The sequence below is a fragment of the Pseudochaenichthys georgianus genome, chromosome 8 (genome assembly GCF_902827115.2).
Source record: "Pseudochaenichthys georgianus chromosome 8, fPseGeo1.2, whole genome shotgun sequence".
Taxonomy (NCBI): domain Eukaryota; kingdom Metazoa; phylum Chordata; class Actinopteri; order Perciformes; family Channichthyidae; genus Pseudochaenichthys; species Pseudochaenichthys georgianus.
Window position 1 is genome coordinate 18790668 of NC_047510.2, and position 19206 is coordinate 18809873.

Consider the following 19206-nt stretch of genomic DNA (forward strand, 5'->3'; position numbering starts at 1 on the left):
CGTCTGAGAGAATGTGGAAATGCAATCAAGCTGAACTGTACACAGTAGTGATAGCACTGTACTATACCACCATATCCATAAACCCCCCCCCCCCCCCCCTTACTCCCCAACAAGCCCACACAAGGAGTGGTATTTTTAGCGCATCACCCTATCTCTGAGATGGAGCGCGTAACTCCCTCTCTGCAGGCTGGTGCTGCTGGGCCTCTTTTATTTTAATCCAGATAGAGAAAGAGAGAGAGAGAGTGTGAGTCATCCAGAGCTATACATTTGTGTCACTTTGGCTCTGTTCCTCCACACATTTCACTATCTTTCCTCCACCTTTCCCTCCATCTGTCTTTACACTCAGTCTGCCACTTTGAGCTAATGTAAGAATATCTATCTTATATTAATCTATCCATCTCTCTATCTATCTATCTATCTATCTATCTATCTATCTATGGCCTCAAAATATTTAATCAGATCTAGGAGTGAAAAAGATTAATAAGCCATTTTATCATTAACATATGTCATACATATTCTGCATCACAAAGGTGGTTGGCTGCCTATTATCCTGGAATGATAGATCATTACTGATATAATGTGGTGCAAAAACAAGTCCTGGGCAGGGTGCAGCTGAGTGAGAGGGAGTACACGGTTGATTTGAACACACAGAGAAATGGTCCATTTAGCTTGGTGCTCTGAATTGTCCTGTAACGCATTCATGGTGTGGCTGAACAAAAGGGATCGCACCATTGAATTGCTTCCCCACTTTTTTGCTTTGCTGTATTTTTCTTCATATTCATCACCATGTATAGCAGTGCAACTCAGATGGACACGTCTTACTGGAAGTAAACTCCGGTTGATGAATACGACGAAAAAGGAGCATTATGAAACCATTTTAATTCAAAGAAAAGCCCTCACCTACAGTCATGAGCTTTTGGTAAGGGCTGAAAGAGTGAGATCGCAGATGCAATAAGCCAAACATGATTTTTTCCCCGTGGGATGGTGTGAGTCTTAACTAAGAGAGCCCTTTCACATCACACACATCCATCGTAATTACAAGAGATATTAATTATAGCCACTTTAAATTATGCTTTTTGTATGATGCATTCTATGATTTTATATAATTAAAGGAGTATACCTTTAGAAATAAGATAGGAAATTCACATCCCTGGAGATCCAATATACCATACATTTAACGAGGACAATGAATAGAACTATACTCCAATTACAGTGCTGTTATAATAGGCGCTAAGCACGAGAATCATGTTAGCAAGAGAACAATAAGAAAATCAGTGTGATCATCTTAGCAGTGAGATATCATTAGTGAGGAAAAGGCAGAATCAACTGTGTGGATTCACTCGTCTTGAAGCTGCCTCAGGGCCATTGCCTTGCAGCGGGCAGTGAAGGTGACATGCTTGTCTGATTAATCATATGTCTCTCTTTTTTTATTGCTTTGCCATTTGATGCCCTCCCATCCCCGAAAAATGTCATGAGTACTATAATTTACGTCTATTAAAAGTGTTCCACAATTCAAAATTCAAATTCATGTCTGTCTCACATCGCGTCAATCAGCAGCTAGAATATTTCAGTATAATGTGATTTCACTTTGTCACACTTTAGTGGCCAGACCTCCAAAAGAGAGGTCGATGTTTAAACAACCCTTAAAAAAAGTCAAGGAAAATGTAAAAGATGGATAGATTTAGCTTAAAGTTCCTTTAGTGTGTTTCTGCTCCTATGTCTTCCCTTCACCATTTGTCTTTCTGAGCACTGATAAATGTATTGTTTTGATTATTCTACGAGGTGCAGATGATGTCGTAAATGTTGTGTTCTCCTACTAATGTGCAAAGAAGCAGGAGACGAAAAACGATTTATTAGATTTATCAGCAGAGAATTGAGTGAACCAGGGGAGCCAAGTGCTCCCTTACCGATGGCAAAATGATGGAGGAAGAAGCTGTAATTAGGTAATGAGGCCTGAGCGGTGTGGTAGGAAAGGCAGTCAGACTCTAGCAGTTTCCAAAACGTCATAGTCTGGGAATATGGGCTGTGAGAATTAGCAGTATGTCCAAACAGAATGGATGTCTCCCACTCTGCATGTCCCCAGACACTTTCCGTCTCACAAAAACACTCGCACATGCACACACGCAGACGTTCAGCCTTGATAGCTGTGCCAGTGCGGCTCTCTGGCTGCCTTTCACAGCTCAGGATTCCACAAAAGCAGCGCACAAGTATCGTGCACTGCGGCTGCATCAACAATCTCTTTTCCACTGACGGGAACAGACGGGCCTCGTGTGCATAACAAGGAAACTGCTGGAAAAGTCAGGAAGCAAAGTGGAGGAATTCAGGATGATTCTAAGCCAGTGGTTTCTGGAGCTTCGTGACGGCACGAGATTATAGTGGCAAACGCTTTACCATCATGATGAACACATCTTTAGGAGATGTGCCATGCCCTGCGGGGGGCAAAATGAGGACATTACACACACATACTCACACAAGTCTTTCACATTATCTCACTCTCACTGCCTTCACATACACACATGCACAAGTGGGCAAACACACACTGACATGCTGATGCAGAACCAAGTGTTCCTACATGGACTCTAGCACGCAGAAGCAGCCACACTCAATATCTTCTTATCCATATTGAAACGCAGAATGGAAACTGAAATAAAGCTCAATAAAACACTGGTGGCTGAGGCTGGTTTGGTTTAATCTCATTACACTAAGAGCCAGAGGCCTCTCTCCCCTATTTATAGCACCCTGAGAGCGAGCAGGGCCGGCCTTCATGAACACAACATCATCACTGGCTTGTGCAACTGAGGCCGCGAGTGACAAAGGGACACGATCAAGCGCAGACAGGTCTTGCATCAAATGTAATGTGACAAAATGCACATTTGCCAATTATCTGTAAAGAAAATCACACTCATTCTCTATTCTCTGGACACATGCACACTTCTGTTCTTCTCCACTCCCCTCATATTCACACCTTCTCCCGGTCCCTCCTGTTTAATGTAAGGGAATGGCTCAGGAGTTGTCTTCTGTTAAACTCGGCAGCATCTCTTATACCTCTGTTTCTCTGGTATTTTCTGGCACTCAAACTGAGGATGAGGAGGAGTAGTCTTGGATAGATTTAACTGGTATGCTTAGGGACACTTTGAAAGTTTTACCTGGCATTGTCAGGTAAAACTTTTTGATTTACACCAGAAACCTTTTGATGTATTAAAAAATGCCCAAAACAAAATGAAAAAACATCGTTAGAAAAACTGCATGGAGTGAAAAAACGCTCAATTGTGTTCTTTTTAAAGATAAACCCTCACAAGAAAACCCCCAAACCACAAAAGCAATCACATTTTAAGCCTCTTGATACAAACACAACAAAAATAAGGGAGACGGACTAGGCCTCGACGGTGTTGATTACTTTCTGTTTGTTGGGGGTAAAATACACCTCCAAGTTTGCATCAGCATCATTAGAAATTCTGTATAATGGAGGCGTGCACAATGGAGGATGTAAAATGTAAAATAATCTGCTGTGGATCTGGCCCAAGAAATAAATTCAAAAAACATTTAGATCTTAAAGTGAAAAGTAGGGCATCAAATGAAATACCATGCTGAACCCTTGGGCCATGCCATTTCCCCCTCTCTGCCCTCCAACAGCCTCAATGTTGAGCGTTAATGTGTGAACATGAACATGACCTACACGAAATGGGCTCACTGCTCTGACAGGACAGGTTACGCTCAAACACTGATCTAGGATCTGCAACAGAAGCTCTTTTTCTAACAGAGGTGTACATCAGCCTGCCTTTCACACCTTCAATCGGCTATAAATCACAAGCTTCTTCATGCATACTGTATATATGCATATATATTCCCACATCCGTGTTTATTTTCATGGGCTTCTGATTCATTCTGTTGGCAATAAAAAAAATATGCCATGACTTAGACAGAATGCAACACGCATAATGCATTTCTAAGCAGAAGCTTCAAGACATCATCAGACAGCAACATAAAGAAAAATACACTGTAATGTCATATGTACCAAGAAGAACATGTAAATTATTATTATTTAATAATATACAAGGAACTTTAAGCCTTTACAATATCATGTATTTCAGAAAAAACTAAAGAATTACAGTGATTAAAACATTTCTAAAAGATGTGAAACCTTTGCAACATGTACGTTTTTTGTTCAAATTGTTGCATGTTTAAATACGACCTCACATTATCCTAATCACGTTGACACAACAACCCTGTTTCTTTCTTCATCTAAGTTTTCAGAACAGGCTTGATATTTTTCTTTTTTTCGCATCGGTTAAAGGTGTTAAGAAAGTTGAGATTGTCAGTACTGTACTTAAATAAAATGTTCATACAGGAGTCAGGCAGCAGTCAATGAGAAAATGACCATATTTCTCACTTAATTTATTTCCCCAGGAAACATTTTCCTCGCAAGTTATCTTTAACACAGCACGATGTTTCTAGATTGTGGTCCCATGAAGTCAATGTAAATAACGTATGTTTACATTGTGGTTTGGACTGCTTGCGAGATACGTTTCCATCCAACAACAGCTCACAAGTCATGACAATGTATATTTTCTGGCTGATTTGTTATTTAGCTTTCCAAATTAAGATGCTATAAAACATTTAGTGTCACATTTAGCACGCCCTTGTGCCGTTTGTGTTTGGATTGCAAACGCTTATGTTTTGCTGTTGTTTGCAGTATCTTTTTTCCATTCAAGCTCACACAACATCAAAGGAGCTGAGCCAGACGAAAAATTGACAAAAACAAACCATTTCCTGCTATACGTCTTTCTCAGCCGTCCTATATATCTGACAACACTGTGTTACCGTGATATATAGGCAGCATACACAAGCTGGCTTGGTTTAGTGGACAGAATAATAATGCATTTCTGAACAAAGCTTTTGGTCATATTGGTTGCGACTAGGCCACAGTGTACAGTAAGGAAGTCTGTGACATGCACGCCATTATTAAGGCCATCTGTCCCTCTTCTCTAAGCACGACTGACACACTTTCATAATCATCCAGTGAAGCTGATAATGTGCCAGTAATTGTTGGCAACAACCCTGTCCCGGGGCAGGAGGTCTGGAAGTGATACCTCAGATGAGACGTTGGCATCAGCAGGCATTTGAACAAGCGCACGTTTTTCATCTGTGTCTGTCCGTGCCAAACGTGGGTCTCCAGGTGCTCTCCTTCATCCCTTTCTGCTCTGATTTGTTGTGAGCTTTTGTTTTGAACTAGGCTCTCTGTGCGCTCCCCTGACGTGCCTTGCATTAGTCTGACACTGCGCTCTGATCGACAGGTGTAAGCGATGTGTTCTTTCTGCTCCACTGTGTGTGTGTGTGTGTGTTTTCTGCCCTGACACACAGATGACAGAGGGGTTTGTCAGTCTCAGTCATTCAGACTGATCTGTGCCGAAGACAGCAGCCGAAAGCACATTACAGCGGGGTCGTGGTTTAACTCGGTGCCACAGCTGCTGAGACCACTGACTGTGTCTAAATTACGGTGGTCTGCCTGAACTGCTGAGGAGCAATATGGACTCTGTTCACACATCCGCTTTGTTAGGAAATCACACACAAAACAAGCATCATGTTGGAGGTTTCTGTCACACAGAGCGGTGTGCTTGGGGTGAAAGACTACCACTTATTTTGAAATTGAATACGCCGCACGTGTTGACATTTAAATACTTGCAAGTCTCAGCAAAGTAGACCTTTTTCCTTAGTTTAAATTGGGTTTCTTTATTTCACTAAAAAGGGTTTTCCTTTCAGTCCCTCTTAGTGCCTAATTATGGGCATGAAAATAAATTACTATTACTACCAAAAATCTTTTTTTGCAACATTAAGAAAACAAATCCAAGGGAACGTTTATTCTGAATTCACACATGATATTTAGAGTGTATTTTCATTCCACAGCCTAATTGTTAACAGTCTTTCCTTCAAATAGGTTTGCTCTTTGATGCACAGGTCTGTTTGAAATCACTTGTTAATGGCAGCAGATTGCTAACCACATGATGAAGGTTTTGGTGTCTGCTCTGTCCTAGAAGTCTGGGACATTTCAAGCAACCTCAGGAGCATAAAGAATGAAGATTACATCACTGTAAAACACCTTTAAGGACCATAATATAGAAAGAGATGAGGCACTGGAAACTGTCAGTGGTGGGCAGTACAATCCACCACTGGGGATTTGAAGGTTTGAGATTCAGAAATGGCTTTGAGGAGGGAGAGACTCTGCACGCAGCTGATGATCTGAGTGGACAAGAAAAAGGGGGGAGAGTGGGAAGAAATGATAGATAGATTCATGACAGAGAAACTGTGTGCTTAATGCCGCTGTAAGCAAAAACAAGGCTATCTATCAGAGAGAATCTGGGAAGCTTCAGGGAACCAGCGAGATGGGCCACACAATAGAGAGACAAAGCGGAGCACAGAAATAGAGATGCAATCAATGCAACTAATTTACACTGGGGTGAGATGAAGCACTGAGAGGATATCAAAAAAAAGAGAAATGCAAAAATCAAAGGCTATAATTTTCACGGACAAAAGCTTGATTCAAACAATATTATTAGATCAGATGAGTTTTTTTAGAAAAGGCCAGCATGAGGCTTCCTGCAATCACACTGGATATCTTGAGAGGAAACTGCAGCTAAATAAACTGTGGCGGAGAGTTTGATTTTGTTTTAATGAGCATGACAAAGTAAGAGGAGAAAAGACTGGGTGCTGTTTAAGACAAAAGTAAGCAGACTTATCGTTGCACCAAACTAGGAGATATCTGTTGGTAACAGGTGGACACGTTGTGCAACTTGGATTTGTGATGCCATGGCTCAGTTTGTTTCTTCTCCCTGGGATCCTTGCCAATCCACACTTGTCAAAAACAAAACAACAAATGACTAGTGTATCACCACTTCAATACAATTCAGTGTGAAAAGCAATTAAAACATAAAGATGCCAAGGTCTCCAGCTGATTCACGAAGCAGTTTAATGTGGTTAGCGGAAGACTGCATTTCTAAGGGAGAGTCTTTAAGAGTCCAATGAGAAAAAGTGATGAGAACAAACACAAAGAGGGACCTTGGGTGAGAGCTGCACACATCCCTTCGGGCAAACAACCTGTTTGCTGTCATTGCTAAAAGATCTCAGAGGGATTGTACCTGAGGTGGCTGAGCTCTGCCTGAGCCAACCGATAGCGAGCACCATTCTAGGACATGAACTGTCTCCAGATACTAATTGGTGCCGAGAGTAGTGAGAAAAGCACAATGTGCGCAATCTGGAGCTGAAACAGATGGCTCCAAATGAGATAAGAGGTCTATTACTTAACGCTAATAAAGCACATTTGTAGGGATAAATCCTGAATACTCTCAGCGTGTATGCATGTAACTGTATGATCAACAACACAATACAGCTGTTGTGTTGATTAACTGGAGATGTACTTCATTATGAACTAAATTATGAATGGAGCCGGCCAGACAGGCGGGCATAAGAGCAGCTCCGGCTTATAAATCAGCAGTCAATCCCAGCTTGGGGGGGAAAAAGGTGTAAAGAATGCATGAAGCGGTAGGTCAGGGAGAGAGGGAAGCTTTAGTTGGAGATTGTTTCAGGGGACTGAACAGGAAACCTGCTTTGTGCTGCTATTAAACTCTATTGACAGACAGCAGATCTACAGCATATTCACCTTCTCCCCTTATAGACATACAAGTCATACTGCACATCCAGAGGGATCTGATACTGACAAATTATACAGTCAAGCCCATCAAGTGCCTGTAGGCTTTGCCTTTTTTGGGTAAATGAAATAGATTCTACAAATGCAAAAAAACAAGTAACCATAGCAACAGAATAACGGGAAGAGCCGCTACTCGTTCGGTGTCAGTCAGTCATTTTTGTAACTTCCCCAGAGCGTATTAGGCATGGGACCTGATGACTGATACGCTCATATTAACATCCTCTGACAAAAGGAGTGACAAGTCGGTCGAACAAAAGACATCGGGGGTGGGAAGAGGAGGCAGACTGACAATTTTTGAGGGGGGAGCTGATTGCCACTAAGACTGCCATTTTGTGGGTTCCAACAGAGACACAAATAGACAAGTGAAAACAGTCACAGACAATGATTCCTCCAACAATTATGCGAAACCACACCCAGAGTCCCCGTTGTATGCTATCCAACCCTTCATTGGGGACTGTTAGGAGTGCTTCATTTTCAAAAACAAGTGTATCAATTACAGTAACACGCTGCAATCTGTTTTTCTATGAACTTTGTCCCAAACAATTTCACCAGCATCTCTCTGGCAGACTGATCTTTTGAACCTCCAGATGAGGTCTTGACTAACTCTTCTGTGATTGATCGGTCTGCTTGCTCGAGACAAAAAGGTCACCGCTTGATCGATCAGCACCAAACTAATCAAAGACAAATGACTTTGTCCACTCTCCAACAACAAAGTCACTTCATGTTCCTTAGCAAATACATTTGACCGATCAAAATTTGTCATGAAAATTGGAAAAACTTGTTGAAATAATCTTAAAATGTTGGAATTATATCCAGAATTCACATCTTTCCATAAAGAAATCACAGCAAGAGGGTAATCAGCCTCCATTTGGGACAATTTGTGACAATACTTGTTTAGTAATATGGGCCTTTGTAAATCTAAGCAGGATTAAGGGGGTAACTCCTGATTCTGTCTTCTATAACATATTTTAGGGATTGGTGAAATGTATTTCCAGAGATTGAGAGTGGTACTGAGAGCAGATGTACATAGCGCTGCTGTAGGCTTGAGTCAATGTAGCCTTGAGCTAAAAACACAGAGTGGCTAGATGTTCATAAAGCTTGATAAATCAAGCGAGGAGATGAGGCATTCAGCTCGAAGCATCCTTTATTCGGACGTAAGTAAGGAGGCAGGATATACAGTCCCTCTGTTATGTGAAAAGAATGAAAATAATATAAACACAACGGAAATCCCTGTGGCCTCTCGCTGATATGAAAACAGATTAAATAAGGGTTATTGCATTCCATACGAGCTACGGGTCAGACACTAACCTGGGCACAGCCCACTCATAAATACCTCTACATCCACACACACACACACACACACACACACACACACACACACACACACACACACACACACACACACACACACACACACACACACACACACACACACACACACACACACACACACACACACACACACACACACACACACACACACACACACACACACACACTGTGCATGCGGCATCTCACCACTACTCATGACACACAACTTTCATCTACCAGCCTCCATTCCTCTGAGCACCCTCCTTCCTGACCAATGTGTAGTACAAACACCCACAGACCGTACACATCACCTCATGGATGTGCTAAGGCTCATACACACACATGAACACACACACAGTTGGCGCCAGCTTGGTGTGCTCTAAGAAGTGAGCTTGTCTGAATCAAAATCTCTCTCTCTCTCTCTCTCTCTCTCTCATAGCTAGCTAACTCTCTCTCTCTCCCTCTGCCCTCTCATGGTTTGCCGCCCACAGAAGGAGAAGGGCAGGCAGAGTCAGTCCCAATGCACTACAGATTGGACTGCCTCAGAGCGTGTCCTGAGGACTAAAATACAAATCAGCCCTTCCTCCAGTCAGCTGGAGTTGGTCCTTTTCCCAGGGGCCTGCTGGGAAAGCCGTCTGTGGCATTACAAATAAAAGAAAAGCATACAAAATTATTTTAAAAAGGACCCAACCGTCCTTTCGAGATGCAGCACCTTCTCAGGGATGTATTATTGGTCTAAAAATCATCCTGTTAAATGTTGTAGGAGCACATTGGGGCTTTCTCAGGGTGAGGGATATGATAAACGAGTCGGAAACAGTCCAACATGTTAACTAACTCCTTCACTTACAGAAACATCTGGGGATTTCAGGTCACACAAAGGACAGAGCGGAAGAGGGAGCGACCGGAATTAATAGCCTTGCATTTGTCTTTGCGACAATCTCTCTCAGAAACAGGGATATGACTGTTTAGAAACATGTGAAAGATAACATACATGTGCCAACCTAGCCCCTGGCAACACTGAAGAGGCTGTCATTTCTATCATCTATTTAAGAAGAGTACTTCTATATGGAGAAGCAAATGATAACAAGAAAACCATGATGGATTCTAAGTAAGAGGATAAATTAAGCAATTGTTGTGTAAGGAAAATGTATCGTTCCATGACTCACTTAATGAAATGCCTCTAATTCAATCTGCTTGATTAACACGCATAGTGTAATTTGATTTAAGTGCTGGAAGAGTTGTTAGCTGGTGGAGTTAAAGTATCATATCATTCTTCTGTGTTTGATGTCCTCCCCCTAATGCAGTGATTTTCTTACTGTCACATCTGAGAGCAGCCATTGGTGCACATTAGAAGCTTCTGTTTGACAGTCCAGGTAACACTTTATGACTTTTTCACATCTTTTTCACACCATCAACCTAATCTCCACCTCGCCACACCTGAGACTCAGTGCCTTGCTAAAGGGCAGCAGTGTGCATAAACAGAGGGCTCCAGACCTCCCTCTGCAAACAAGCTCATAAAGGCCTGTATTGCATGTCAATATGTCAGTGCATCACGCTCCATCGCACCCACTAGACCTTTGGTGCCATTAAAGCGACTAGGCTACCTATCACCTGACATGTGGACGCTCTTTAAGATGTCCTTGGTTTCTACAGATGCTGCTCCTGCGTTTCGAGTGGGTGGACCGGTTTGCGCTTCATACCCATCTGACAGTCTATCCAAAGACGCATAACGCATCAGCACCGAAAACCCACGCGTCCCGCCTCCCGGTAGAAAGCGCTTCATATCAGTTAACCCTTCAGGCACACTGCGTTATTACGCACTCATTAAAATGCACCCCCTCCTCCCCTCTCGTTTACGCATATGCCTTGTGGGCTGTCATGGGCTATTATTGGGATGTTTGGAATGCACACTCCTCTCTCACCTACCGTTTATTCCCGACACAATTTCCGATGGAGGTGTTTGTGGTCCCGTGGAAAGAGGACGGCCAAGACATCCGAGACTTTTTCAGTCCTGGTCGGTCGGTCGTATCCACGGCGTCTGAGCGCTCCATGTGCCGGTGGTGATGCCGGTCGGCGTCGGAGTAGCCCCGTTGTTTGATTTTGATGGGGGTCCGGGGTTGTCTCCAAAGATGCTGCGGAGGCTTCAGAGTCGCCTGTCCTTCCCGGGGAACCGGGAGCGACAGGGACAGGCTCTTCTTCGAGCACGGCGATGGTTCCATCATAGTGCAAAAAAAATATGAAAGATCCCCTTTAAAAGTTATTTCTTAAATGATATGGCTGTATTCGTTTATTTCAAGCACAAAACAAAGCGTTTCATGTCCCTCTCTGCCACTCGAACAAATCAAAGTGACCAAGTCCAGCACAGCCCAGATCTGAATCGTGTTTTCTGAATAACATCAACAACTGTCACAGTGGTAATCTGGCAACTCAAAAATCGTTAATCTCATTGTTCTCAGTGGAGATCAGTTTTAATTTAGTAGACTCTCCCCTCTGCCGTGATCCTCACCAGTCCTGCGTTTCAGTGATGAGACACCGGTCCTGCTGCTTCCCCTGAAGTTTGACGCCTCGTCGCCCATGGCGCACAACCGGATGACTGTATTTATTTTAGAGAGTTTATTGCTTTTTATCAGCCACTTATTGCAGAGACACACAGATCGCCGGCGCTGGCTTATGTGTGTGGTATTATTGCTGCACGTATACGTCTCTCAGAAATGTCCAAGCAATTTCCATAAAAGTACTCAATCTATCACGGCTCGTGTAGAGCTACGGCATCTCGGAGCGCGCGTACACCGCAGATGTCTCCAGTAATTCCTCCATGGAGATGTTAGATCCAGTGATTTCAAAAAGATGGCACACTGCACTCAAAAAACATCCTTCCTCAATACCTCAGGATGGTATGAAGAATGGGTTGAAAAAACAGATGCGATCATTTGTTCCTTTCTGTCCACTCTCTTCTCCAGGCTTAGTTTTGTCAGAATGCATCATAAAATGACACAAATTGATCATTTCGGAGGTTCAGCCATTCTGTTCAGTGTGGGCCATTATCTTCCCATCCTCATATTTGCTGGAGTTCGACGACAAACATTGGCTTCACCACAAAGCTCCCTCTCCCTCTCTCCCTCCCTCTCTACCTCCCTATCTCCCTCTAAGTCCAGTCTATCTCTATGGTGGTTGGATGGTTGTTCTACTCAGTGATTTGTCAGCACTGGAGTGTTTTGAACCTTGTATGTGCTCATCCATTATGTTTTGCCCCATGCACGCATTCACTGCGCATTTCCTTGACAGAAAACAAACACAGCAAATTGCTCAAATGATGATGGCAGCTGGGAACAAGGCTTACAAGATCAGGCATCTTAAAATGCCACTGTTAGTAATTTGACCTATTTCTAGCTGAAAATTGTCCCTATTACTTAGCTTCTTCCTGATTGAGGAGTACACTGACACCTCCCAGTACCTCCCCTAATATTTCCTTTCGGCTGGTATTTTTAGATAAAGAACAGAATTAAACTCTATCCTGTGTTGGAGATGGGCAGGGCACTCAGACTGTAAGATGAAAGGACCTATTCCCACCAGGGACACCGCAGCTAATGGCACTAACATTTTGGATGAAAGCATCTGACTGTAGTGGCATTTGTGACAATGATCTGACCTCTGTCAGGCTGGGATCAATGTGTACATGCAATTCAATGTATTGCCAAATCAGGTGCTAGTTGTGTTAACTAGGATTAGAAGGAACATGCTTTTATTATTTGTGGATGGTAATGTTTCTCTTTAGTGATTGAGAGTATTTAACCTACGTTGAATAATCAAACTCAGAAGTACTTAATTTATTTATATATGTCATAGTCAATGTTTACATTTACCACGTTCAGCTTCATTGTTCTTGTTCTTAGCAGTTATGTCTATTTCTGTAGAATAACATTGAGAATATAAAAAAATCCTTTTATTTGCACACTTGCTTGGCCAATAAGGTTGATTCTGATAATGGATGTGGATCATCTGAGTTAAACTCAATCAAGTTGCATCTGCAGTCAGACAGGCTTTAGCTGACATTAAGGTGAGTCTTTAGTGTCTGCAGAATTTTCAACCTTTTGTCCAAATTGCTTTGAAGGAGTTTGTAGCTGACTATGACATGTGACGAATACGAGCGTGCCCAGATCTGGGAACATATCTTATTCCTGATTTGCCACTTTTAGATGGAATGCTATATTTCTCCATGGAGTTTGGGTTTCTGTGTACTATACGTGTGTACATCACATACATAATGTACCCGTGGTTATGAGAAGGAGCGTATCAGACTGGCTGTGAAGAACATGGCTGTAAGACCGTTCTTGAGGCCCTCAATGTTGAGTGACAGCTGTTGAGCACTTAGAGAAGATAAGCTCACATTTCCAATTGGTGAACAGCCCACCGGGAATCAGCATGAGTGGACTCATGACAGCCTCAGCTGACCTGGAAGTGCCTTCAGATTTCCAGAGAGGAGCTGGACTCGGCTACTGGGAAACGAGACATCTGGACAGCTATGCTTGCTGCCGCTGGTGACCCTGACACAGATAAGGAGCTAAAAAATAGACGGCGGATGCTTGGATGGACTAACAACTTCTCAATGCTGCTGCTTTTCTTTTCCTGCCAGCACAGTTTGAATGCTCCCAGGAGTGATGTCTGAACAGCATCAATGGTGGCACTGACAGCTGTAAACTGATGAATTGAACATCTTGGTGCCATAAATGCTAAAAAAAAAAACTATTTACAGACACGCTAAATTAGATTTCATTTAGCTGATGCCTTTATCCAAAGTGACTTACAATAAGTGCAATCAACCATGAAGATACAAACTCAGAACAGCAACCGATCCTTTAAGTATAAGTTTTCAATAAGCCAAACCATTGGCATTGGGTTAAAATAGTCATAAACCAAAAGGAAATGGTTATTTACTTTGATAAAGCCATAGCGAGTGGTTGTGGAGAGTCTTGGTGAAGATCTGCTACAACGCCGCTCACTGGCTCCATCCGATGCTGGCTGGCTGAACTACAGCGCAGCAGACCTGACCTCAGGCCTCACACCTCAGGCGAGTCGAGCTCATTAGCCGGGGGCCGCCGGAGACAATCGTCGCTGCCCTTCATGTGTAGTGTGTGTGCAGCAGGACAAAAGCAGTGTCAAGGGAAGCAGTGGTGCCACTTACAATTAACTGAAAGTCCACTTTTTCCCAGGGGTCCTGTGAAAGCTTTCCTTCATTTCCCTTGTGCCTGGGCTCTGAAAGATTGAAACAGAAGGCAAGAACGTGACCAGAAAGAAATGTAAGGCATAGTAATACCAAGAGATTTTCTACATGTCCAAATATTCCTGTATTCTGACAATAAATCAACATGTTCTTCATGCCAACCCTCACAGTTCTTATGGTTTCATGGAGAATATGCATAACAAGTGGTCCAAACCAACAGCTTTTGTTTTCTGGTGAGCTTCACAGCCTCACAGAGCAGAGAGCGTGCAGATTTCTAGTCGAATTTCCATCTATACTGTAAGTACTTCTGTCACACATAGACTGGCGCTGTAAAAAGTGGTTTCCCTTTTGTCCACACGCTTTTTTCTGCCTCACCCTAAATTCAATCTTTAGTTTATTCCGTGCTCATTTCCAGCTGTCTGCCCTTCAGAGCAAGCTGGACAGAAATAAAAACCCAGTGTGTTTACAGTCTGTTTGATGAGAAGAATTATTGCTTTGAGCTATGATTCTACATGCATACTATGTAGTACAATAAATTAACAAACAATTGCAATTGTATGAAGGTATTGAGTTTAAAACTGCTTCAGAGGAAGTGATACTGTATAGCATCAACAGATGTTCTGTGTGTTTTACCTAAATGTGGTCGGTTTAGGCTTACATAGCCTGTAGGGGTAATCATGTGAATATGTTGTTTTTGAAGCCTATAAACACTAAGCATAAGTGGATTTTCCAGAGCTGACACTGTTTGATAAATTAAGCACTGAAACGCAGTTAGTCATCCGGAATGAACGCAATCCGTGCTCTTGATATAATGGACATAAAATAGTTTACACATACACTGTGTTACTGGATCACGAAATGCACTCCCACAATTCAAAGCTATTTGAACTACTTTAGAAAAGTTGTGGTAACCTTCAGAGAAAAGCAACAGCAGAAGCATTTTAACTGGAGGTGAGCTGCAGAAGGTTGGAGTAGGCACGTACAGAAGCATTGCAGTAGTTCAGCCACAACACGAAGGCATTCATCATTTTGTCTGCTTCTTTAAAAGCCAAGGCCTAATGTTAGAAGTGTGTTCTCAGCTGAAATTGAAAGGAAAGGCACAGTTTAACATGCTTGTTTGCTTGTCGCATTTATCAAAATAAGACGAGTCGAAAATGTTAGGTTTTAAACTTTTGTGAGTGGCTCAATGCTTAAAATCTGCGGTTTGATATGATCATAACTTTAACCTTCATTGCACGTTTCTTTAGAACAAAAAGAAACATGTACAATGTAATCATAAAGACCCCTTTCTTTTCACATTTCACACAACTGTCATATGTGATTTAGAATGAAAAGAATATATCTTGAATATATTTACCTTGAAGCATTGAATGACGCTGGGGACTTTACTTCCTCGCTATGATTCAGAACAAATCTGCAATTTAATTTAAACTTTAAATGATTATTTTCTCCCAGGGCAGCTGTTCCAAAGTATTCAATATTGTCTCCTTGAGAGACAATGTTAAAGTGCAGTACATGTCCTTAGAAAATGAAAAGGGAAAAATGAAAAAGCTGTCTGTATCTGGACGCAGAGAGAATAGGTGGAAATAACTTTAATTTCCTATTTAAAGCCGATGACCATACAACTATAGTGTTTTATTTAAAGGCTGCTTTGGGTCTAGAAATGGTTCATACAAATCCTAAATGAGCAACTGCAAGCTGCTTATCAGAATCACAGATTACACTCACTGGGAAACACTTTTAAAAAGAAATACGATACTTCAATTGAATTGAATCGTGCTGCAAGGAATTTCTCTCTGAAGGACAATTAGAATGATTTAACCAACATTTAAAATACGATTCAGATGCTTCATCAGAATGGGAATGAGCAAGCAAAGAATCCAGGAGTCTGTAACTGCTGCATGCTAACAAGGAGAACTCACTTGGGTTCATTTCATCTCAAAAGCCTTGACCAAAAACGTAGGAAAGAAATGCTCAAACACAGTGAGGTATTTTATTAATTACCCAGAGTGTTGGTCTCATGGCTCTCATATGCGCGAAATCTTGACCACCAAGTATGCAGATCGGAATGTGGCATGGGTAACGTTTTTGTGGAATGTAGGAACATTTCTAACCAGCTCCTTGTGCAAGAATGTTGTACTCTGTCGTAAAAGTACTCTTTGATGACATAGACAATGGACCTTATGTCAACTCATCATGTATAAATGTATTCTTATGATAATTCCCCAGATAAAGAACGTATGATGGGGTATGGGGGAACAATCTTTCCTCGTGCTTGAGTCAGCTTCACACTTCATTGAGTGAGCATCTGATTTATTACCATCAACCTGGCCAAATAGATCTCTGCATTATACATTCAAATTGTGAAAAATAATTGAAATGCCAAGCAGTCTTGCTAGCTCAGTGCATGTGGATAGGAGGGTCATGCAGGCCATGGTGAAGTGCAGCGTGTAATGCATTATTGCCGTTTTATTTTAATGTTGGTGAGTGTGTACGGTGGAGATGTAGCTTAAACTGAACATGTAAATAATGTCTCTAGCGTACAGATATCCACAGAAGGCAGCAGATTTTGCATATCGAGCCGAAAGACCATCAGCAGCCTGTCTGGCCTCTGGCCCACACTGAGTCTACACATCGGGCATTAGGGAATGCTGGGAAATAAATCCACTTTCTGCCAGTGGAGGGCCATGAAATATTAATTCACACCTCTTTCCTGACTGTGTGCAATAGTCTGGCAGCTACTCTGTATGTGTGTCTCCATGCGTGTAAACACACATGTAGGACAATGAAAAGTAGATTGAAAGTCCTTAAATGTAGGTATGTGTGAGAGAGGAGGAAGTATAGGCATACTTAGACGTGGTTGCAGTAATATGTAACAGTGATTCAGCAAGCTAGTGGGTCATTTATATTAGGTGTGATAAAGGATTCCTAAAATAACTTCAGATTGTCTTTTTCTTTTCCTGTGGAGGTGCAGCGGTGTGGGCGTAATGTCCTCCTGTCCACACTGTGTGCATGTGCATTAACACAAATCCTACTGAACAACACAATAATTCAGAAGTGATTCTGTGTGCTCTCAAGCAGCACGAGCGTGACACCACTTTTCGCCTCATTTCCTCTTAAGTAATGTTTTCTTTTTCCAAACCAATCAGATCTTTCTGAAATGTGTCTTGAGTAGAAGGCCGAGGAGCAGTTCGATCGGAAATGTTGCAACATGGGAGGCAAGGTTTCACTTTATGGACAAGATGAGGACCAGGGAGGCTTTAAATGATTTGATAACTAGATTTGAAAGCTTCTTAAAACTTCTACTAATGATGTTGCGGCGCTATAAGGGCAACTGGAGATGAGAATCAAGTGTCAGAGAGACCACAAGGCTGAGCTCCCACAATGCATTGTAATGGGCCCTGGTGTGTGATATGTTACTGGTGAAACAGGGGGGCACAATGGAAGTGGAAGACCAGGAAAAAAACGACTTAAAGTGCCCATCATGCATTACTACAACCACATTAATTATGCATGTTTGAAAATCTAATCGAAGAATTTTAATGTTATATGAAAAGTATAATCTGTCTTTAACAACTGGCCAGTCAAACAACATCAGCACTTTCATTTAATCGTTGTGTCTGTCATCATAATTAAAGACCCTTCAGTCAATGTGTGGGTGATGGCAGGTCTCAGTTTACATTTTGATTATATATTGTGCCTTTAAAGACATAAAAATGAAAGCATAACATTTTGTTGTTGTTGCACTCTGTTTTTTACATTCAAATAATATGTGCTTAAGGCAATAAACAAGGAGTTCCACAATGAATAACCTTCTTATATTTAATTATTAGATAAAAAAACACAGAGAAAAATAAATGCAGGGTTCACGGACAACGTGTTCTTACAATATGGTTTGATTCAATTGTAATCATGTAAGAGACAAGTGGCAGGAAGGAAATAAGAGAGGAATGAGAGCTGTGCGCAGGATAAAGGATCTGATTCTGGACAGGAGATAGGATTCAACAGGGGAGAGGAGGACGAGAGAAGATTCTCAAAGATATGAGATTAGGTTCTTGGGTGTGGTGGAAAAAGCTCTACAGTACCTTGCTACTGCTTCGCTTTGAATGAAACTCTCAGCCTGATGCTTTAACCAGGTCCATCACACTGCTACAGTCTATGTCTGATGCTAGGGAAATTAAATAATCAAAATTAAATGTAAGTATATCTATCCAGAAAATGAGAATGACTATGTATAACGTTTGTTTTCTCAGAGCATTAGAACTCTGTGCTGGGAAACATAGCTTTTGTTTTCCCACACATGGTTATCTTATATTATACACTGATACTATTACACAGGGGATCGACTGGAAGAGATGAAAATGAAGAGTGTAACAATAGCCAAGCTTATTTCAGGGGGATAAGGGTACATGTTCTGGCTTGGAATTTAATTCCCTACTATAATATAATCTTGTTTGGCTGTAAGCAGGAGCACCGTTCAAACTGAGTGACTTTCACCCTCCCCTGAATTTAGCAAAAGACAGCTCTCTCCTGTGCTGTGGAGATGTTTCACTGTTTTATAGACTGTTTGTCACAGGGGGAGTGGGCTGCTTTCTATGACTAATCTTGCTATAAACAGCACTTGTGACATACCCTTTTTGGTTACTCTTTGTTGCTCGTATATCGAATAAAGCAGTAATAAATCACTGCAGATGTGAATTTAGTTTTATAAAAGTAGCTTACAGTGGATCTGTTTTTTCCCATCTACATTCAAACACATGGCAGTAAAGGTAAGGTCAGTTACATTTTCAACACACACAGAAAGCTCCAGAAATAAAACTTCCCCTTGATTTGTGTGTGGTGGGTGATAAATGATGCTGCAGTGATCTGCCGTCAGAGCTCTCCCTCTCTGTATTTGGGAAAATCGCATGTTTCTGCAGCATTCACCAGCAACTGTGCAGGGTGACTGTGTGGGTGGAAATCATGAAAGGCA

At 41.9% G+C, this 19206-nt stretch overlaps 1 protein-coding gene across 1 annotated transcript in view; it reads right to left on the minus strand.

Annotated features, from left to right (window-relative positions):
* The window catches only part of pde4a (phosphodiesterase 4A, cAMP-specific), a 42328-nt gene extending 30215 nt beyond the window's left edge, over window positions 1–12113 (minus strand). The window contains exon 1 of the mRNA XM_034088740.2: window positions 10940–12113. Within this exon, the coding sequence (XP_033944631.2) occupies window positions 10940–11235 (296 nt within the window). The 5' untranslated portion in view covers window positions 11236–12113. The remainder of the gene's footprint in view (window positions 1–10939) is intronic.
* Window positions 12114–19206: the final 7093 nt, after the last annotated feature.